The 24,497-nt window shown below is 34.9% G+C and overlaps 1 protein-coding gene across 9 annotated transcripts in view; it reads left to right on the top strand.

Annotated features, from left to right (window-relative positions):
• Window positions 1-24,497, top strand: part of LOC108137776 (protein CEPU-1) — a 353,380-nt gene that overhangs the window by 4,491 nt on the left and 324,392 nt on the right. The window contains exon 4 of one of the 9 annotated variants that reach the window (XM_017259684.2): window positions 6,829-7,639. The exons of the other annotated variants lie outside the window; for them this stretch is intronic. Within the exon in view, the coding sequence (XP_017115173.1) occupies window positions 6,829-6,915 (87 nt within the window). The 3' untranslated portion in view covers window positions 6,916-7,639. Of the gene's footprint in view, window positions 1-6,828; window positions 7,640-24,497 lie in introns of those variants that run through there. 9 annotated transcript variants of the gene reach the window in all.

The raw sequence follows: 24,497 nt of genomic DNA, 5'->3' as shown, positions 1-24,497 counted from the left end.
GACCAACAATGCCATCGAATTCCTTATAGTTTTCGTAAATAAAAAAATACAAATTTTCGTTAAAAAGGTTTATTTTACATTATTTTTCCATTTTAGTTGCGCCATGGAGCGATGAGACCAATAAAGGTTCCTCCACTTTTTTAATGTGTGCCAGACCTGGCTAAGGTTCTATGTAATTTTTCTATGCACCTGTATCTATTAGAAGTCGAGTAGTTTTCCCCGCTACCCTTCGGCTTATAAAAAATTATAATCTTCGGTTGGGAGTAAATCATCCTTGAGTTCCTCTATATTGTCTTGAGCCAGTTTCTTATAATCTTCGGCGTATTCTTGCTCCTGAGTTGTGGTATCTACCTTTTGTCTGTTATATTTCCCTTATATTCTTTTTTGGAATTTGTCACTTGGCACTTATTTTTGTGTGAAAAGTTTCGGTGCCTGTAACTAGCGTTTTCTGGTTTAAATTGTGGTTGTTTAGAATTCTGGCTTTTTTTGGAACTACTCCCGTTTATTGAAAATAAATTTATCCAGGAGTCCGTTGGGATTCCTTTCGAGTCTGTTAAGCACTAATTAATGCTAACTTAAATGTTTTACAAGAAATCTGGGCAGAAGGCCTGAAGTCGGCAGCGACCAGCAGAATTGACGGCAGCGGGCAGAGTGCTAACCTTGTTCTTCGCTTCCGCTGCATAGCCCGCTGCATTACTTTTCCGCCTTGGTCAGCGGGACTAGCGTGGGACCGCTGACTTAGCGCTTCGTGCCCGGTGCGTTGCCCTACCACTTAGCGACGCGGGTTTTGTATTTCATGCTTACAGACCGCTGATTTGGAAAATTTCATCCGGTCTTGCAACACCTTTGGGTTATATGCTAACTCATATATACTTTATAGGGTCGAAATACATCTATCTGTTACAGACTTTTCAACGAATAAAAAAAAACACCTTTACTCTACGAGTAAAGTTATACATATATAGTGACATATCCACATCTACACCCTCACACAATATGCATATGCCTACACACCTATACACCCTTTCCACACATTATACCTATCTTACTCTAGAGTCACCCCATCAACAGGAAACAAAACTTGAAATTCAGATATAGTATACAATTTCTAAATTCAGAAGGCTCTGGGAAATTGTTAATGTTAAATCTCAGACTGAACATTTATTGTCGCGCCGCTCATAAATTCCAACGGCACCTTCCCACACTTTTGACATATTCAAATTGCGTCTCCTCTAAACCTGTAAACCAGATAAGACAAAGAAGTCTCTTTCACTCAATTAAAATCAAAGCTCACTTAATCGAAATAGAAAGTTCACTCAATTAACTCACTCAGAAGATCGAAAGCTTTCGGAAACCGATTCTTGATCCACAAGATAATTAGATTTAAGAATCAGTTCAGTTAAATACTTAAACTCAATTAGTCGGTGTTCTCAAATATAAAAATGTGATAACTAGTTAAATTAAAAATCAAAAAAATTTTTTAAGACTAAGCTTATAGTTCAAGTTTTTAATTGGCTGCCAATTGGCAGTTGCACAATTGTCAGAGGCCAACCCCAACCAAAGAATTGCCGTACTTCAATTGATCCCCAAGAGATCTAAGCCGCTTTGTAACAAGAATCGAGTATATACAACAACTATAACTGACTCAGGATGTCAGACAGATACATGTTATCTTCGGACCCATCGAGAGATTGGTGGTTGATGCAGCCCAAGATCCGGAGACAATAACTGGAAGAAGATGAAAGATGCCCTTATCATGGAATTTAAGGACCACAGGCCATATGAAGACTTAATAAAAAAGCTGTACGAGTCACAATACAAAGGAAGCATCAGTTATTACATCACTGAACAGAGATAAATGACGTACAATTTATGACAAATTAGCTTTAGAAACCAACCCGATATATAAAATTAACTATTAAGATTTTCTGAAAAAAAAACAACAATGCTGAAAGATTGTATACATCCTTGGCTAAAAAAGATATAACAACTATTGAAAACTTAAAGATTGCTTCTATGGAATTGGGATACCATGATGCAAATCCGTATGAAACATTTTGCCAAAATCTTAATCGTAGGAATTTGGGAAATTTTTTTATAAAAATAATTGTAACAATAGAACAAATTGCAATTTTAAATATTCATCAAACTGCCTCGGACTCAGAAACAATGCCCCTATAAAAAATGGTTATTAATAATAAATACTTTAAAGGATTGATAGTTTCGTGGTCATCTATTAATATAATGAAAATGAACTTTACAGATAACAATGCAACAATTGAAACATTGAAAGTTTATAAAATAAATGGAGCTGTTAAATTAAATAACAGTGTAATACTTAAACCAACAGTAATTTGGCCATCCAAACAAAAATTTTATTTGCACAATTTTTTTATACCCTTGCAGAGGGTATTATAATTTCAGTCAGAAGTTTGCAACGCAGTGAAGGAGACATATTCTTGATCAGCATCACTAGGCGAATCGATCTAGCCATGTCCGACTGTCCGTCTGTCCGTCCGTCTGTCCGTCTGTCAGTCTGTCCGTCCGTTTGTACGCAAACTAGTCTCTCTGTTTTAAGGCTATCTGCATGTAACTTTCCCGAAAGTTATCTTTCTATTGCAGGTAGTATATAAGTCGGAACGAGCCGGATCGGACGACTATAGCATATAGCCCCCATAGGAACAATCGAAAAAATAAACAAAAAAATAATAAACTTTGTTGTTTTTTTATTTTTTTTTTAGTTCTTCGACATATAGTAATAGTTAAATATTTCCGAATTACGGTTCAAATTTCATCAAAATCGGACGACTATAACATATAGCTCCCATAGGAACAAGCGGAAAAAAAATACAAAAAATATTATAACTTTGATGTTTTTTAATTTTTTTTGTAGTTCTTCAACATATAGTAATGGTTAAATATTTTATAATTACGGTTTAAATTTCATAAAAATCGACTATATATCATATAGCTTCCATAGAAATAATGAAAATATATAAAATAACTATCTAATAATTGAGCTGCCAATCATCATAGCTTCAATGTTTTTAAGCATATACGCAAAATCATAATTTTAATATTTTCAAAAATATTTAATTCTTGCAATATCTGCAAGGGTATATGAACTTCGGCTTGCAGTAGTTTGCTTCCTTTCTTTTTTTTTTGATATTTATGACATTTTGTTAGGAAAATAATATCTAGCAGCAAGTAAAGCTATATCAATGAAGATATTGAAAAAGAGAAGACCGCATTAAAATGTCTTGATCCACCTCTATCAAAGAACCAATCCCTTAATTATGCTATCAACAATGAACTATCAGTTTAGATTTAAACATTTAAACGATGAAGAAAAGTTTATAAAGGGGTTTGTTTGATTTTAAAGATACTCAGTGCAAAGAAAGTGAAAACTTCACTTTTAGCAAAACATGAGGACCCAGTATATAGAAAACACGACAAGTACAATCAAACTTTTGATGAGGAGGTCAATAAATGAAATGATTAAACAGGGAACTATTAGAAAATCTACACCTCCAATTTGGATCGTCCCAAAAAAGAGTGACGTATTTGGCAAATCAAAATACAGATTGTAGTAGATTATCGCAATCTTAATGAGATAACCGTGAATGATAAATACCCAATCCCAAGAATGGATGAAATGTTAGACAAACTTGGGCGCTGCTAATATTTCTCGACAATTGATTTAGCAAACGGATTCCACCAAATTCAAATGGATACCAAATAAATTGCAAAAACTTAATTTTTTACTAAGCATATGAATATACCCGTATGCCATTTGGCCTTAAAAATGCACCTGCAACTTTCCAAAGATGCATGAAGGAATTTTAGAGAATTTAATCTATAACGTTTGTTTAGTCTATCTTGACGACATAATAATTTTTTCCACTTCATAGGAAGAACACATTTTTTCTCTTAAAAAAAACTTTTTTAAAAACTCAGGGAAGCCAATTCAAAACAACAATTAGATAAATGCGAATTTTTGAAGAAAGAAACAGAATTCATGAATGACACCAAATCCAAAGAAGGTCAGTGCCTTAAAAAATTTCCCGTTTCCAAAATCACCAAAAGAAATTAAATCATTTTTAGGATTGTGCGGATTTTATAGCAAATTTATACCAAACTTTGCAAACATTGTACAACCAATGACTAGTAAACTAAAAGAAAAGGAGCCAACATTGACATTAAAGAAGTAAATTATATAGAAAATAAAAATATTAATTACCTCCGACCCTATATTAACTTATCCCGATTTTAACAAACCTTTTTCACTAACAACCTATGCTATCAATAAAGCGATAGGAGCAGTTTTATCACAAGACCATAAATCTATTTGTTTTGCGAGTAGAACATAAAACATTACACGAACTTGAAAACAATTATGCGACAATAGAAAGAGAACTTTTAGCAATCGTCTGGGCAACAAAATATTTTAGATCATACCTTTTCGGCAGGCAATTCGAAATACCATTACTTTGGTTTAACAATATTAAGGAACCAAACATTAAATTACAAAGATGGAAAACAAAATTTAATGAGTTTGATTATCAAATAAAATATTTACCAGGAATAGAAAACTATGTAGCTGACGCATTATCCAGAACTAAGATAGGGAAATATATTAGGAGAAATTGCCAACAGTGTAGACGCAACCAAACACAACGCGCAAGAAGATAATCATAATTATATTACAATTTCTGAAAGACTGAAAGACTCAGATAAAATATAAGAAGAACATTATTTTCATAAACTTAAAATTCAAATAACATACAAAGAAATGATAAACACATTTGCAAAATATATAATTAAAGAGTACCTATGTACCAAAAACAGTGCTATTTATTTCCACAATGAAGCCGATTTTCCAATATTCCAACAGGCTTACCTCGAATTAATTAGCCCAAATTAATTAACGAAATTAACAAAGTGTAGTGTAAAATTAACAGATATCCTAACTTACGCAGAATTTAAAGAAACAATATTAAGACACATAAAGAACTTCTCCACCCTTAATCGATAAAACCATTAACTGGTTTAAAGAAATATTATATTCCCCTGATTATCAGAAATTAATTCAAGACATTATAAATGAATGCGAAATTTACAATATGGCAATATATACCACTCCAGAAATCCAAACCATTAGAGAAAAATACACAATCGATTTTTATATGGTTGGTAATCATCAATTTCATGTATCGATATATACTTTAAATTTGCTACACTAGTATAAGTAAAAGGTAGAGATTGGCTACAAGCAAAAATAGCGATATTGAAAGTATTCAAAGAAATGGGAAAACCGCAAAACAACAAAGCAGATAAAGATTCATCGTTTATGTGTGCAGCATTACAGGCTTGGTTAATTTCAGAAGGAGTACAAATTCAAATTACTACAAGTAGAAATGAGACGTAGAAAGATTTCATAAAACAATCAGATATAGAAAACAAATACACAAAGTTTGAGTTAATTTATACTTATAATCATAAAACTAAACATAATAGCACAAATAGAGCACCAGCCGATATATTTATGTATGCAGGTTCACCTGATTATAATGTACAAGAAAACAAAATTAGGAAGATAGACAAACTAAATCAGAAACGTCCTGAAGATGAAATCGACACAGGTTATGAACAACCACCATTGGTAGGGTCCAAGACAACGAACCCTTTCAAAAAAACAGGAACACTCAGACAAGTCGATGAAAAAAATTTTGAAGAAACAAACAGAGGCAGGAAGAGTTAATGTTATAATAATTCCAGACCAACCTAAGGAAACCAAAAACCACAACGACAGCAAAAATATGATCATAAATTTATTTTTAAGAATATCAACTTTAATTCAAATTAAAATGGGACAAAATATTGAGATCAACCCAATTAAAGCTCAAAACGGATACCATATACATATTTAAAACTGGATCCATGGAAATTCCAACTAAATACGAGTACCATTATTTGTCCATAAACCCAACTAATACTGATTACCGTTATTTGTCCATAAACCTAACTAAAACAGAACAAATATTCAATAGTCTTTTAAAAGACGAATTAATAGATATTTTTCAGGTTTAATATTTAATAGAAAAACTTTAACGAGAAATTAATTGTTTAAAAATTATCAAACGGAGCAAGAGAGTTCTAACTAATCTTATTGGAACAGCTTATAAATATTTATTCGAAATGTTAGATCAAGATGATAACAATTTTCAATTTAAGATTTAAATATGGCAATAGATGTTATAAATAAAGGAATTTAAACAATAAATGAATTAAAAGAAGACGAAGAACGAGAAAAACAAATAGCAGTGCTAATATTTAACTTACAACACTTTACAGAGTATATTGAAGACATTGAGTTGGGAATGCAACTATCACGACTTGGCATTTTTAACGCAAAAAATTTAAACACGATTATTTGAGTCACGTTAACTCTAAAATATTATTAAAAATAGAAACAACTACTTGGCGTAAAACTGATACGAACGAAATTTTTCTAATTTCCCATATTCCTAACGACATAGTTATCCTTATCGAGATAAAAATAATACAATAATACAATAATACATTAATCGTTCAATACAAAGAGATGAATTTTTACTGTCAAATAAAGTGTAAGATTATCATAAAGCGTGTACTCTATGTTAATAATAATGTAACAAGACTAGAACCTTTATCATATATTAAAACAAAACAAATAATTGTAGGGTATTACAAATTAGTTATTATTTATTTATTTCGGATAAAGTTTACAAGAGTTTATTTAATTAAAACTGAACAAATCAAGTTTTACGACTTTCGCACTCTATGGAGACCATGACCTTCCTTCGACAAATCTTCGCAACCGACTGGCGCAATTTCTTTGTTTGGGAAGAGAGTGATGGCGATAGATCAACCTGATAAAAAGAGACGGAATGCGGCTTGCGAATCTAGCTGATGACATCAATTGCATTTATTGTGAAATTCAAAACAGTGTATCCCCATATCAACTACGAATAGAGGGCAACTAAATCTACTAAGTATCCCTTTCCCACATAATAGAAACACACACTAAATATAATGATGTATTTGAAATAATAACAATAATCACATTTATTATAACTATAACTAGCATTCTATTTTATCTTATTTATACTTTTAAAAATATACCAAACAAAGTATTGTTAAATTTGTAAAACCTAAAACAGAGACACCGAATAATGCAGAAATTGTTAATGAAAGAAATTTACCCATAAAAGTTGTTAATGATATTTTAAATGCACCCATACAAGAAAACATTGTATTATACCCAAAACTATCGCCCTGAGGACAGGCCAAATTCAAAGGCTGGGGGAGTGACTTATCCACATCTTCACATACACCCACACACGATATCTAAGTTAATCACAGAAATATTTCTACATTTTTTACGATAAATATGGCAACATTGTCGATGGAAACATTTCAATACAACGGTCAAGAATCCGCAAGTTCAATGACATAAACACACGCATCCGGTTAACAGCCACAGCGCAATATCAAAATACTGATTCAGCCGCTTCATCAGAACTAGGCCACTGCCGCGGTCTCTTTCGCGACGTCGACGTCGCTGCCCCAACCCACAGGGTATAAAAATTATACCCTTGCAAAAGGTATTATATTTTAAGTCAGAATTGCAACGCAGTGAGTATTATTGATCAGCATCACTAGAAGAGTCGATCTAGCCATATCCGTCTATCCGTCTGTCCGTTCGCCTGTCCGTCCGTTTCTACGCAAACTAGTCTCTCAGTTTTAAAGTTATCTGCATGAAACTTTTCCAAAAGTTGTCTTTCTATTGCAGGTAGTATATAAATCGGAACGAGCCGGATCGGACGACTATAGCATATTGCTCCCTTAGAAACAATCGGAAATATTAATTTAAAAAAATTATAACTTTGGCGTTTTTTAATTTTTTTGATGGTTCTCCGAGATATAGTAATGGTTAAATATTTCAGAATTACGGTTTACATTTCATCAAAATCGAGCGACTATAGCATATAGCTCCCATAGGAACAATCGTATAGCTGCCATATCGAATAATTAAGCTGCAAATCATCATAGCTTCAATGTTTTTAAACATACACGCAAGTAAATCATAATTTTAACGTTTTCAAGAGTATTTAGTTGAAATAGCTGCAAGGGTATATGAACTTCGGCTTGCCGAAGTTTGCTTTCTTCTTGTTAAATGAATAAAATCAGTCTCAAATTGAATTTCAAATAAATCAAACGTTCAAAAACTTATTTTTTGGTTTTTATTATCCTGGAAATTAACTGGCGCCCGAGCAGGGTAAAGCGAGTAAAATTGGGCCTAAACATAAAACCTGAAATCAGGGAGACTCCTTGGCAATTAATTTGGCAAGCTGAAGACGGTAACCAGTCGGTGAAAAACTGATCCATCGGTGGACTACAAGTACTGTCAGGTACGCCTGCAGGACAACCTCTACTTGAGTGTGAATCGGAGGATCCCCAGTATACGAACGCGCAAAAAACAGCTCTCATGTCCCACTGTGCCAAGAATAATCACTCTTCGAACTTCGAAGAGGCGAGTATCTTATCACAAGAACAACACTATGCCAAACGATTCACCATAGAAATGCTACATATCATAAAAACACCGATGAACTACAAAACGTACACTGACAATTGCGCTCATTTATATAGACATTTACTAGGGACATTTACAACTCCACGTCACCGGACGCAGACGTGTAAATTAAATGTATGTCAAATGTAAATTGTTTTCTATTTGTTAAGAATATTAAAATCGTTGTTATTATTATATAGTTGTCCTGAAGCCGGTTGCCGAAGAGCATCCGAAATTTATTGACAAACAAACAAAATTAAAAAATTGTGTTATTTTTCCAACATCCTGACCTCGAGCCGGCTAACAATTGGGATAATTTTCCTTAACATTATCATTATTCAACAGCAGATTATAATACAAAGTAAATTATATATTTATATATACGTTTAAGCCTATCCGATTAAACGACACACAATCAAATCCCAAATATATTATAGTCAGAAATGCAATATAAGGTTTTTGTTCACTTACGTACATATCCGTTGACGCAGTTTCGTTGAGCCCATCGAAGATGCTGCAGAAACCTATTTTATGTAAAGGTGTTAAGAAAATTGGTTTTTACATGTGTGTGATTTGAACGGCTGGGTTTTATAACGTGATTATCGTATAAACGAATTCTTAATAAACTTCGTCAGTGATAATTTCTCCATGTCGCGCGTGGCGCGTGCTGGTGAGGTGATGAAGCTGCAGTCAGATTATTGCCTCAACGCCTTCCATAAGATTGGGTGATCCTAAATCATCGTGGCCGCACGTGGCGTGCTGTTCGCAGCGGTGTCAGCGCAGTGTACAGTAATTCAGCGATTGCCTCGCTAACTAGCTTGGAGTAGGCGGTTTGTGCCGATATGATATTGATAAACACTACGCCGCACGTGGCGTGCTGCGTCCAGGTGTCGTATCCGTTCGGCGGGCTTGTTGTAAAAGTTCTCAGGCCATCTATATTTTCTGGATCAGTCTCCTTTTTGCGCTTCTGATGAACAAGAGATGTATAAGCCAAGCCGCATCTGGCGTGCGGTGTTCCGGTGACATAAACGTTTGATGTGGACACCAGAATTTTACGCTGCCTCACAATGCTGATCCTCAAGTTGTCCGCCGACCAGTAATCGAGCACAACTTTAGCAAGCTCGATACTTCCTGGCCGGCTTTTACTACCACGTTTTTGACGATCTTGACTGCTGCAACAAAATAACACTATCACTTACTGACCTGCCTATTTTATTCACAATTACCTTCTGTAGTTTTCAATCAAATGTGTAGCACTATAACTTAATATTGGCCGACTCGCCGGTATAAAACACTTTACAAAAGTTACACGTGGCGTTAATTTGTCATTCACTTTAAACTGCGATCGCAGCGTAGACGTGTGTACTCTTTTACGATTTGAAATGAAGTGAACGAAAATTCTGTCAGGCGCTGCTGTCTGCACTAAACGAGGTTGCAAAACTTCAAATGACGGTATTTTGCAAGGTTTTTCGTTCTCGTTTCTGGATCCTACGCGCTTTCGCTGACGCGCGAGAAAGGTCACGCTATGCGACTCCATTAACACGAGAGAACGATGCGACTAGCTGACGCTCGTCTGCCTGCTCAACGCAACGTTGCCAAACTTCTATGGAATTTTCCTAAACTTCTTTCGCTTATTTTCTGCCTAGATAGATTTCGCTAAATTCATTCAAATTTATTTTTCTATAAACTTTGGCCCCCACAACTTCAAATTTACTATTCCGTTCCCTACCTTTCATAGAAACGTTAAAACTCGACCAGCCTTTCAGAATATTGATCTTATTGAAATGAAAAAAACATAAAATCCGTCAAATGAAATTTTCACATCAGAAGACATAATGGGAGAAATACAGCGTATTTATCCGGAACATTTCGGATCCATTAAAATCAGGAAGAATTAATATTAGAAACCCATAACAGAGCACATAGAAATGCAGAAGAAAACAAAAACCAACTTGCAGAAAAATATTATTTCTCCAAAATGAAACAAAAATAACGACATTAGTTATACAATGCAGGATATGTAAAGAAGGAAAATATGATAGGCACCCCCCCAATCCACAATTTAAAGAAACCCCAATTCCTGAATACACATAATCCATATTGACATCTTCTCAACCGAAAATAAATTAGTATTGACCGCAATAGATACATTTTCCAAACTAGCAAAAATTATAAAATCTAAATCCACCGAAGACAATATTACACCAAGTAATATTCTACTATGGGGTACCCAAATTTGTAGTAATGGATAATGAAAAGGCTTTCAGTTCAGCATCTATTACCTTTATAATGAGACATCAGTTAAATATAACCATTTTTAAAGCTCCTCCCTACAAAAGCTCAGTTAGCGGACAGATTGAATGATTTCATTCGACTCTTTCGGAAATAATTAGATGCCTTAAAGCCAAACAAATATACAACACCTTTGAAGAATTGTTAGACAGATTACAGACAATTACACAGTACATTCAGTAACAAAGAAAAGACCATTAGAAATTTTTGTTGGCATAAATATTAATACCGACCCAGAACAATAAGAAAAAAATAATCAGGATAACATAGAAAAACTTTAACATAAACAATTGATAGACTTAGAAACCCACAACAAAGAAAAGAAACCTATAAAATCATATCTACCAGAACAAGAAATAATTGTAAAACAAAACACCAGTCTAGGCTCTAACTTATCCAAACGTTTTAAAAAAGAAATTGTTAAAGAAAAAAGGAATATAACTATTTTAATAGACGCAGGAAGAGTAGTCCATTATTATCAATAATCAGCTTCAAGACAGAATAAATAATTTAACAACCACTTCTAAAATACTAACAAATTCAATTGAAAAAGACAGATTTTTTAATAATGATATTGCGTCAAGATTGCAAAACGCAGTCTTATGAAAGAAGAAATAGGAAACATTAAGTTTGGGATACAATGGGCTAAAATTAACGTAATTAATACTTTTTTATTAAACGAATCTGAGCTTAACGAAATAAATAAAATATCTCAGAAAAATAACATTACCTTGTTTTCAATTGAGGAAACGCTGGAATTTGTTGATGTATCTGTCTTACATAATAAAACAGCTTTAATTTACTTAATAAAAATACCTGAACTTGAACCAACTAGTTATGGAAATCTTCTTTTGAAGTCTGTCATCAGAAACCAATTAATAATACTTTTGGAGCTTATGAACTTTTTGTATCAAACAATGTAATGCTAGGCCTACCCCATGATTGTAAAACTCCAAACTATGTACAAATTTGTAAAGAAGAAAAATTGTTAATTTAAGTAATTCAAAATGTGTTTCAAAATAAGCTTAGGGAAAGGAATCGTTGTCTGATTATAGTAACTTGGACGACATTGAACCAATGGAGGAAATAGACAGTAGCATACTACTCTAAAATGATTTCAACGGCAGCCTAAATTCAAACAAAATTTCACATAAACTCAGAGGAACTTTCATGAGTAAATTTTAAACGAAACTATAAATACAAATGGAAAAAATTGTACAAAGAAAAAACAATAATGAAACCCGAAATTCCACTAATTCAAATTACCTCATTGCAAGCACAAAGCATACAAGTTCTGTCATTACATATAAAAAAAAGAAAGCACTTACAAGCCTTACAGAATGATTCTACAATAAACCGAATAACCACAGTTACATTAACTTGCGCCATTGTTCTTGCTTTGATCGTATTAAAAAACTGTATTCACAGAAAAGAAAAAGTAAACCTATGTACATATCCAAGAACCCCCTCCACAAGTTTTAAACAACAAAACTAATATTATATCAATTCCAAAAAAAAAAACAGAATTTAATAATATTTCCTATTTTTAACACCTCTCGAGAACAAGCAGGTTCTTAAGGAGGGGGAGTTAATCACAGAGATATTTCTAAAATTTTCCGAGAAATATTGCAACATTGTCAATGGCAACATTGCAACATTTCAATTCAACGGTCAAGAACCCGCAAGTTCAATAACATAAACACACGCATTCGGTTAACAGCCACAGCGCAATATCAAAATACTGATTCTGCAGACCTTGCAGTTTCAGCCGCTTCATCAGAACTAGACAACCGCCGTGGTCACTTCCGCGACTTCGTCTTCGCTGCCCCAACTCACAGCTTAGATCAGGGTATTTTTAAATGAATAAAATCAGTCTCAAATTTAACTAAAAATAAATCAAACGTTCAAAAAATTATTTTGATTTGGTTTGGTTTTTATTATCCTGGAAATTAAATTGCATTTGCCTACACAACATTTCCACACATTAGATCTTACTCTTGAGTCACCCCTATCAACAGGAAACAAAACTTGAAACCAAGTTGTTGTAAACCTTTCTAAACTCAGAAGGCGCTGGGAAATCTCAGACTAAATATTAAAGTTTTGAAAATAAAATGGTTTCTGGGGATATCTCTTCCCAATGGAATTGATCTCAGCAATTATCTTCTCTCTAAATTTGTTCAACGAAACTGTTCTTGTGCTAGATACCAGCCGTTTTCAATTATATTAAAGTCTGGACTTTGTGGCTAGTTCAAAATGGTACCACCAAAATCCTTCAAAAAAGTTGTAATCATCTTGGCTTTGTGGCGAAGGGCGTTTATTTGTTGCAGGATAAAGGATTATCATTTAGAACCGACAAATATTGTCGTTGTTTCACCAAGCCAGTGACAGGAACGAAGTCACCCTGTTCATTATACGCCACACATCCCCAGAACTTCATAGAGCCTCCACCATGGCTTACTTTTTGGCAAACGGGCCGCCTTTTGTGTCTTTACCATTGACAATATTACCAAAAAGGTTTTTTGATGAATTACACTTAAAGGAGCTTTCATCTATCATAAAATGCTTTTCCAGAACTCCTTTGGCTTATGGAGATGTTCCTTTGCGAAAGACAGTCTTTTAGCTTGTAGCTAATGTTATATATGGTACGTCCTTGGCTTTAAAAGTCTTAAAATCACATTCTTTTAGTCGTCGAAATTGGTCTGCTGCATATTGTGGCTTCAGAAAAACTTTTTTTTTAGTTCCCGTAGAAGAAATAACGACTAGCTGATGCAGCCAAGGACGGATCGATGACATCTCTACACTATATTTTTATTTTAACAAACAAAAATATATATATGTAGGAACCAGAAACAAACAAGAAGAGCAAGAAGATAGAAACACACGGAGTGGTTATGGGTTCTGACAACACAGACAGAGATCGCTAATGTGGCGTGAGCGTAACAGATCAGGAGAGAAAAGCTTCAATAAAGACAGTCGATGCCAAAATCTCACGCTAAGCAGTCCACAGAGACACACTCCATTTTTTAAACTTATTAAAGTTTAAAACACCACACAACACTCAGTTTGTTAATTAAGTCAAATATATAATAATAAATAAAGCATCAAAATAAAAAAACTACGTCGTCCTGGAAGTAATTCGCACTAACGGAACTCCCGGGGCCACAAATTTGGGGGCTTGGTCGGAATATTTGGAACTATTACAAACCTAAGTCACTAAACTTAGTTTTGTGTTAAAAAACCTAAGTCTTTAAACTAAGTCGTCTGTTAAAAGAGTAGAAAAAACTCTGTGAATTGTCGTTGCAGACAGTTATGAACTAAAACAAGTGTGATGCGCAAAAAAAGAATGACAACAAATTTGCAAGGCAGGGCAGTGTGAGTGAAAACGAGACAGCAAGTTTTCGCAACATTCGAGCAGTTGTGAAATTCGTTTTGGCGCAACGAAGGAATGAGGCAAGAAACCGACATAGAAGGCGATTGAACAGCGAGTACCATTCTGGAGGCAACTTAATGACTTTGTGGTGAACGTCAGTTGGCAGTCAGAGGCCGGGTAAATCTGGAAAAGAGTTTGGAAGCGACGGGAAGAACATTCTGGAGGAGAAGTGGTGACGGGAAGACATTTCTGGAGGAGTATTGGTGACGCCGAGAAGCGTATTAGTGATCCCGCAGTATTAGTGATCCCGCCAATATTATGAATCAGTATTAGAGATGCAGTCAATATTCTGAAGCAGTATTGGTGACGACGAGAAAAATTTCGAAACTGTATTGTTGACGACGAGAACATTTGGATCAGTATTGGTGACACGGCAAAAAGACATTTCCGGTGAGGCAGCGAGAGGAGTCCAAAACTGTATTGCTGGGCTGGCGAAAGAAAACGGTTAAAGAAATATTGGTGAGTGACAGAGAAAACATCGAGAGGCGAGACAAGTTTTTTTGCAACTTGGCTGGCAGAAGGCGCTGTGCCAGAAAAGAGAAATGGAGAGCAGCACTGACCAATTTTGTTTTGGAGACCTCTTGTTGGTCTTATTGGAAGGTAGGAAATAATTTAAAATTTAACAGATTGAGTGCCTGCAGTCGGACTGCAGCTAAGTTAACATAGTGTTAAGGTTTGACATTCATTTCACATTAACATAGAGAAAAGCCGTGCTGGCGGTTTTGATAAACATTTTTGTATTTTATAAGCACTATATTTTATATCCTTATATTCTATAATTATATTAAAGTAAAAATGTACAGGCAAGAGAGTGCCAAAGCACTGCTCGTGGCAGAATTGCGGACTAAGTTGTCAGAGCTTGGTCTTAGTACAACCGGAAGAAAATGCGAATTGGAAAACAAACTACTTAGTTGATAAAAACGATGAAGATGCGATTGAAGTGGGTGATGATGAGGATGGATCTTTTGCATCACTGAATTCAGACAATTACGAGGCAGGTGCAGGTTCTGAAAATGGTGCGCCCAGGGAAAATCGATTTGTAAGCGGACAGAACACTCAAATTGGAAATGCGAACACAGGTAGATCGTGGTTTACATTAAAGGATGTAGAGGGGAGTGTGTCACAGTTTTCGGGAACTGGTTCACCTGACATTCATCAGTGGATCGAGGAACTTGAAGAGTGTGCACGGTTAAATAGAGACAGTTGCAGGTGCTTATACCTATATGCAAAACAATTGCTCAGCGGAGCGGTTCAGCTGTACGTTCGTAGTCAGCGTGAGATTGGTAATTGGGGCTTACTAAAAGCTGCATTGCTAGAATTTGGGGCTAAAGTTTCATCGGCAGAGGCTCTTCGTAGACTTGGCCAGCGACAACAAAAGAAAACTGAAACGTTACAAGAGTAGCCAATTGATGTAGACGATGTAAGCTTGATATAATACTTTGTCGACGGTATTCCAGACTCGAAGGGAAACAAGGCTATGAAGCTAAAGGAGCTGAAAGTTCAAACCGAGGCATATCAGAAAATGAAAAGATCGGTAAAGCACGTCAAGTATGACTCTCACTTTTATAAAGGTGAAAAGAAGAAAGTTAGGAAATGTTTTAACTGTGGTGATGAGTCTCACATCAAGAAGGATTGTCCAAAGAGAGACAACAAGTGTTTTAGGTGCAACCAACCAGGACATAGAGCAGCCCAGTGCAAGGTCGAGCTAGTACCTAAACAGGGAAAGGCAACTAATCTAGTACAAGTGGAAGGTAGGGAGAAGTCAATAAGCACGTTTACGTCACTGTGATTAGAGTTGAAGCATGCTTCGTTTGGGAAAGTAACCTTTAAAGGATTGGTAGATACTGGAGCAGACTTGTGTTTATTGCTCGGAGTAGAAAACCTAACAGGAGGTGAAAAATGTTTGGCAGGAATTGGGGAAAGCCAAATTGTGACTTTTGGAAGCCTGACTATACCAGTGCAGTTTGATGGCATCAATCTCAACGTAGAATTCCACATTATCGGAAGAAGACAGGGCATTTGATGCAATTTTAGGTGAACTCTTCTAGATAGTGTCGATATGAAAGTGACTAATGAGGGAACCGAGTTGGTTCGAAGATCAGACAGTGGGTCGGTAAAGGTAAAAAATTTGAAGTTCGTGAGAAAGAGAAAAACGAAAGTTCATGCTCAGAGCAGATGAATGAATTCCAGAGTTTGTGTATAATGACAATGGAGCAGGCAAGAACCAAGCTAGAGGTAGACATTTCACAATTGACACACTCGCAGAGAGGTGTTTTGAAACGCATGATAGACGAATACAAACCAATAAGGAATGTTCATTGTCCGGTCCAGATGAAAATTTTGTTAAGCTATGATTTGCCAGTTTTTCAGCATCCTCGACGTATCGCTTTTAGTGAACAAGAGGTAGTTGACGAGCAGGTTCAAAAGTGTACGGAGTACGCTTCTCCGTCGTACTCGTGGCAAAAAAGAATGGCCAGAAGCGATTGTGTTGCTACTATCTCAAATTGAATGAGAAAATAGTGAGGAACAGTTTTCCTTTGATGCAGATGGACAACGAGATTGAGAAGTGACAGTGAGTGACAATTTTTACGACACTGGATTTGACTAACGGTTATTTTCATGTTCCGGTAGAAACAGCGTTATGTTATTCTATATATATTGGGCTTTATTATTCCGTCTGTTTAGATCGGGACTCATTTCTAGGATGTCGCTTGACTTAAGAATAAAATTGGCTTGGCTTACAGTTCACATAGCTGCACGAGCAGCGCCGCGGCCAACGCTTATGTATCTAAATATATATATATTAATGTATGCATAAGTGCATATAGGCGGCGCAAGCAGCGGCCGCGCATGAGAGAGAGAGTGTTATGCTCACATGGTAACCGAATGATAGGCCGCGCATGCAGACATGCCGGCTCAGCATTTAGGAATATTAGGACATAAGCAAATGCTACAATGTTGCAGTGATATAAGTGATACAGTGTGTACCCGATATGTGAGCATACTACATCTCCTTCCTTTTGAAAAATAACGTAATTTAAGAATTTATTTTGTTAATTTTTGTGTTATATGTGAAAAATTATTATTTATTTTTTTTCTTTTGAATGGCCATATTACAAAATCTATTCAATAGAAAATTTTTTAGTCTATCCTTATGAACTGTCTGAGTTTTGTTTTTTGTATTAAAATTGTTATATTATTATTAGGTTCTATCTTCGTTACCGTATATGGTCCTGTATATTTAATGTCTAGCTTATGGTCAGTTTAATTTTTAATAAAACCTGGTCTCCTATTTTTAATTCAAAGTCTAAGCTATTTTTGTCGTATCTATCTTTTTGTTTTTGCTTATTAGTTTCTAGCATTATTCTGGCTCTTTTATATTCCTGTTCTAATCTAAATTTAGATTCCTTAGCATAACCTTCTATATTATATAATAGTTCTATTCAATCTATGCTATTGAAATGGTTTGGTAAGTTTGAAGTTTTCCCAAAAACTAGTTCGTATAGACAATAATCATGTGCCATAGAGGGAGTTGTGTTAAAGCAGTATACGAAGTATTGTAGCCATACATCCCAATCTGTTTTATCAACTGAGATGTATGAGCGTATGAACTCGTTAAGTGTTCTGTGGCTTCGCTCTACTGTTCCAACAGTCTGGTGATGGTGTGCAGTAGAATTTATGTTTTTGATGCTTAAATTTTTACATAAATCTTCAATTATTGAATTTTTATATTCTGTTCCCATGTCCGTAGTGTCTTGATTGGACCGTACTTCAGAATAAAATCTTCAAATATAGCTTTTGCTATTGTTTTTGCACTTTTATTTGGTATTGCTACAAGGTATTTTGTTTAATGGCAGATTAAGTAACTGCGTATTCATTCCCTTGTTCAGACTTAGGCAGTGGACCGATCGTGTCCGCGATTACCCTGTCGAAAGCTGTTTGTGGTGTTTCAGTAATGGTTAATGGGGTCTTTGTATGCGTGGTTCTCTTCGCTTTTAAGCATTTTAGACATTGTCGTATGTACTGTCTAATATATCGAGTCATACCTTTCTAAAAGTAATGTCTTTTGACCTTGACCAAGGTTTTAGAAATACCAGTATGGCCTCCTTGAAATGGTTCATCATGGTATGTAGATATAATTGCTTCTTTTTCATTTTCAGAATTTATTAGGGTCACTGGTTTGAGAAACGTGTTCGAAGATATTTTCTCACGGTGCCACTTTGAGTTGGCTGATTTTATGTATACCGGCAGGCGTTTCAAGCCTTTGGAAAAACTGACCTAAGTCAAGGACTCCATTGATATATAAATCGCTAACATCATATTAGTATTTTTTTTCCATGTTTAAATAGACATAGCTACGTTTCGTCCTTCGTCATTGTTTATGACATTGGGCTTTGAAGCTTTTTCTATAGATTGCCTAGGCAAGTCTTTTTTTTTTCTCCTGCGCAGGATTTCTGTCTACTTTGGTATCCTGTAGTGACTTTATTTATATTTCCGGTTATATTTTGTAGTTCTTTAATGGATATTCTTTTCCCTTAAAATATTCAACTGTGAAGTAGTATTCTTCTAATTCTAGCCTCATACGTGTCAGTTTGGAACTTGGGTTAGTCATTGAGAACAAGTATGTTAAAGGTCTGTGACCTGTTTTGATAGAGAAATGTTTGCCATAAATGTATGGTCGAAAATGTAATATTGCCCAGTGTATTGCAGCTAGTTCCTGCTCGGTAGTACACTTATTACTTTCTCCCTTGGTAAAGGCTCTTTATGCATATGGAATGGGAAGTTGGAGTCCGTTATGGTTTTGAGTTAAAACCGCTCCACATGCTTGCTTACTTGCGTCAGTAATTATACAAAATTCTTTACTAAAATCGGGATATTGTTGCAAAGTAGGTTCCATAAGTTTTGTTTTGAAATATTCGAATGCGTGTTGGCAATTAGCTATCTATTCAAAATGAACATTCTTTTAACATAATCGTGTTATGTGCCGTGAATAGTCGGCGAAATTTTTTATGAAATTTATTGCAGAATGCTACAAAAGGTCTTGCGCTGTTTGCATCGTGTGGGGCTGGATAATTCAGTATGACGTCATATTTCTTGTCGTCTGGAAGTATTCCTTTATCTGCGCACTTATGACCTAGAAAAGTCACCTCATGCATAAAGAATGCAAATTTTTATGAATGAATGAATGCTTGTGAAGGTTCAAGTCCAGAGAATGCAATAGTCATCATTCTCTGGAATGAATTTGGAGCTATTTTTAAACCAAAAGGTAATCGCGTGAAGCGATACGAGCCATTGTTCGTTGAAAAGGAAATTATATCTCTTGAACTTTTTTCGAGCTCTATTTGGTGAAGTCCTGACATTAAATCAAGACATGAAAAGTATTTTGCTCGACCTAGTTGATCTAAAATAACATCAATTCTAGGGAGTGGAAATTTATCGGACATCATTTTTTTATTACACTGACGATAGTCAATTACTACCCACTTTTTTTCTTCGGAACCTGGAGCTGATTTTTTAGGGACAAGCAATAATGGGCTGTGGTATTCAGATACTGAGGGTTCGACTATGCCGTCGGTGATTAATTTTCCGACTTGTTTTTGAATTTCGTTCACCTGACTATGTGGGCTTCTATAGTTTTTTATGTATACGGGTTCATCATCTTTCAATCTCAGCTTTTGTTTGTAGAAATTATACGTGCTAATTGGTTCGGGTTCTAATCCGAATATTTCATTATATTTTTTACATAAATTTGAGAGTTGTGATTTGAATTGTGGGGGGAAATTTTTTGACAATTGGGATAATTCAGACTTTTCTCTAGTTTCTGTGTTTACTTCGACTACATCATAGTTCAACAGTGAATATGCTAAATTATTCGCACTGACCACTTTTATTCGTCTGTTGTATTCAGTAGTCTTATGAAGCCATTTTGTGTTGTACCTATGGTACTAGCTATATAAATTCCGTGCTCAATTTCTTGAGTTATAAATAATACACTGTCCTCTTTGAATTTAATTTTATTTCTCAATGACTTGTTATCTTGCTGGCAAAGAATTGAGTTATTGAGTTATCTATTGTAACATAAATTGGAAATTTTAAATTGTTTGGTCTTATTATAAGCCAATCTTCAGATGGCTGAAAGTCTAATAGGCTGTTATATTTTTTAATGAAATCAATTCTTAAACTGCCATCACAAGGGACAGCTAAGTGTAAGTCTACGATATGAAAATCGTGTTGAATTATGTACTTGGTAGTCTGTATTTCAAGTGATGTTAAGCTATTGGATTTAGTATTTTCTTGGCTTATTCCCCGTATATATATTATGTTATTATTTTGTACGTTTTGAAATATATCGGAATTTTCTTTTACTATAGAGATTTCGGCACCTGTGTCTACCAAAAAGACAAGTTCTTTTCCGGTAGCCACATGGGTGAACGAGACGAATATATTCTGGCTGAGATTAATAGTATGAACTGTTACTTTCTCTACCCTCGAGTATTTAAAGGGGTTTGGGAGTTTCCCGAAGTGTCATTGGCTACTCTTACATTATTTGTATTGTTGTTATTGTAGCCTCCGCTCGAGTTGCCACGGGCCCTTGAGTTTCCTCTGTAGTTGCCGCGACCATTGTTATGGTTGGTATTGTTGTAGTAGCTATAATTGTTACATCACTCATTGTGTTGAAATTGCCGGCTTGCATGATAAGTTTCACCTAATCAATCGTGCAGTTTATTGTCATTGGTTTTACCGCGTGCTGTGTGGAATAACTTCTTGCTAGTTCTAGTATTAAGCCGTCTGTTATTTATGCACTTTCTAAAGCCTTCGTCATCTGCTCAATTTCTGATGTGATTCATTAGCTTTGCTGACAATACTTCTACAGTCTCTCCTTTGACGTTACTTTATAATTTGGCAATTACTTCAGCTACTGTTGTTTCGTTTCCAATCAGATTTCTGGCAACACCATTTAGCTTTGTCTTTATTATAGAGACAGCTAGGCTTTCGTATTCGCCTTTTATTGATTTTATTAGATGCAATGCATTAATACAACTGGTTAAGTTTTCTGCTTTTCCATCGAAAACTGGTATAAGCTTTGACGCAGTGTTAATGATGTCAATATTTTTTTGTGCCATTTTGAAGTTATTGTTCTTAGTTGTGTTTGCGCTTGAGTCTGAGTCTGAGTCTGATTTTTCTCGTTGTCCATGTATTAATATACGCGCCTCGTTAAAACAGTTTACTACTATTTCTGCTCCCTTAAATTGGTCTGTTTTGATTAAGAGATTGGTAGGATTTATCGAATTCTGTTTTTATTTTATTCAATTTCGCATACAAATCGTTCCATTCCATGCCAATATTATCTATGTAATTTTACCATAAGGATCGTGGTTTCACCGAGTATAGGATGGTAATCCACGATCTCCTTTACTGAGACGTATGGCAAAGTATCTAGGATTAAACCCTTTATTTTTTTATTGCAAGCAAATGAAATGCTGAATTCCAAATTGTACTTTTCCATAAAGTTATATTCAAATTCAGAAATGGTAATGAAGTTTTTTTTTGACAATAAAGAATGGCGAATGCACGAATTCTAAATTATGGGTCTTTAATAATTATTTCCGCAAGACAGCTATCCATAATATAAGAAAAAATTATTTTTTTCAATAAATGGTTATGAAATTGAACACTCTAGCCTCTTTTCTTTTAGATCTTATATAGGTCGTGTGCTCTGGATTACCATCCTATACTCGGATATCTCCAAAGTGAGGTCCTGTTGGGGGAATAAAATGCCACTCAATTCCCACTTTCCCGAGTTGAGGTGCAACCGCGGAATTTTCTTTTATTGCTTTCGCCAACTCTTCGTCTTCCTACAAAATTTGTTCCTTTGTAGGAATAAATAGCAGCACACTTTCCTCTTCTTGCGATAAGCCTTTTGAGCGCCGCTAAAAAGGCATCAGAAGTTAAATCGCTTACTACTTCCAAATGTATCGCTTTTGTTGCCATGCACACAAATTTATTATTAATTTAAATTAAATTAAATAAATTATTATTTGTTCCGCATATTTTATCTCCTTAGCCGTCAAATAACACGGATAAGTTGAATTTTTGGTTTTAATATTAATAAACCGAACTATGTAGCAAATTATTCTTGTTAACTTGTGCATGCACATGAATATTTTCCCAATAAATTATGAATAATATCCTCCTCAGAATTTAAAACTGCATGAACACTGTTTCTTCTGCTGCAATTGATTTAGTCGGCCAATTTTCTTTTGATTCTTTTAACCAATTTGGCCCATTCCACTAAAGTCCAAAATTTATTAGTTCACCAGAAGATGTTCCCTTTGACGCCGCAACTGCTGGATTATCTTCTGATTTAACGTGATTTCATTCTACATCTGTATATCTTCGAATTTTATCTGTCCTATGTTTAATAAATTTAATTTTGCTTTGACCACCTTTAATCCAAGCCAAAGTTATGGTAGAATCACTCCATGCGTATATTTTTGCAGCATTATTAATTGGTTCTTTAATTTTGTTTATTTATTTACTCAATAGATGAGCTGCACACAGCTCTAGTTTCGGAATTGTTTTCCTATTTCTTATGGGATTTACTTTGATTTTGCTGGCTACTATTGTAACCAATCTTCCTACTTTAGCATATACTACTGCCGCATATGCCTTTTCCGAAGCGCCTGCAAGCCCGTGCAATTCAATAACCGAATTCAATTTGCTTTGAATCCATCTCGGTATTCGGATTTTCTCCAATAATAAAATTTTTTCTTTATAATCCGACCATTCCTGGGCACCATCATTTGATAATTCCTGATCCCAGTTATTTTCAGAAATCCAAAGTTTTTGCACAAATAGCTTCCCTGTAATGGTTACTGGGGCCAACCATCCTAATGGGTCGTAAGTTTTCGATAGTGTGGAAAGAACTGTTCGCTTATTATACCCTTGCAGAGGGTATTATAATTTCAGTCAGAAGTTTTCAACGCAGTGAAGGAGACATCTCCGACCCTATAAAGTATATATATTCTTGATCAGCATCACTAGGCGAGTCGATCTAGCCATGTCCGTCTGTCCGTCCGTCTGTCCGTCCGTTTATATGCAAACTAGTCTCTCAGTTTTAAAGCTATCTGCATGAAACTTTCCCAAAAGCTGTCTTTCTATTGCAGGTAGTATATAAGTCGGAACGAGCCGGATCGGACGACTATAGCATATAGCTCCCATAAGAACAATCGGAAAAATAAATGAAAAAAAATTATTACTTTTCTGTTTTTTAATTTTTTGTTTAGTTCTTCGACATTTAGTAATGGTTAAATATTTTCGATTTACGGTTTAAATTTCATCAAAGTCGGACGACTATATCATATAGGTCCCATAGGAACAATCGGAGAAATAAATGAAAAAAAATTATAACTTTTCTGTTTTTTAATTTTTTGTTTAGTTCTTCGACATATGGCAATGTTTAATTATTTCAGAATTATGGTTTAAATTTTATCAAAATCGGACGTCTATATCATAGAACCCATAGAACTAATAAAAATATATAAAATAACTATCTAATAATTGAGCTGCAAATCATCATAGCTTCACTGTTTTTCAGTATATACTCAAGTAAATCATAATTTAAATGTTTTCAAAAGTATTTAATTTATGCAATAGCCGCAAGGGTATATGAACTTCGGCTTGCCGAAGTTTGCTTTCTTTCTTGTTTTCTTTAGAAATTCCTAAGTTAACGTTAAATTTAAAATTTTCCTTTTGGGGTTCCCATTAAAGTCCCAATGTTTTGACAAACTCATTTTCTTTAATAGTTATTAACTTGTTATCACCTGTATCCTCTACAACTTTTAATATTTCTGGTTTGTTGGAAATCCATTTCCTTAAATTCATGTTAACTTTATTAAACTCGCGGGAAATCTGCTCTATAATATTTATGGTTTTTTCCACTGAATCGGCTCCTGCCATGAGATCATCCATGTAGAAGTCATTTCTTATTTTATTACCAATTTCTTTATTTTTACACTTATCTGCTTTATCTACCAGAACTCTGGTAGCCAAATATGGAGCAGAGGCAGTACCATAGGTTACTGTTTTTAATTTATAGGACTTTATCTTATCTTCAGGAGAATCTCTCCATAATGTATATTGATATTCTTGATCTTT

This window comes from Drosophila elegans, unplaced genomic scaffold (assembly GCF_018152505.1).
Source record: "Drosophila elegans isolate 14027-0461.03 unplaced genomic scaffold, ASM1815250v1 contig_1, whole genome shotgun sequence".
Classification (NCBI taxonomy): Eukaryota; Metazoa; Arthropoda; class Insecta; order Diptera; family Drosophilidae; genus Drosophila; species Drosophila elegans.
The sequence above is the reverse complement of the archived record's forward strand: the minus strand, read 5'-3'. Positions and strand labels throughout refer to the sequence as shown.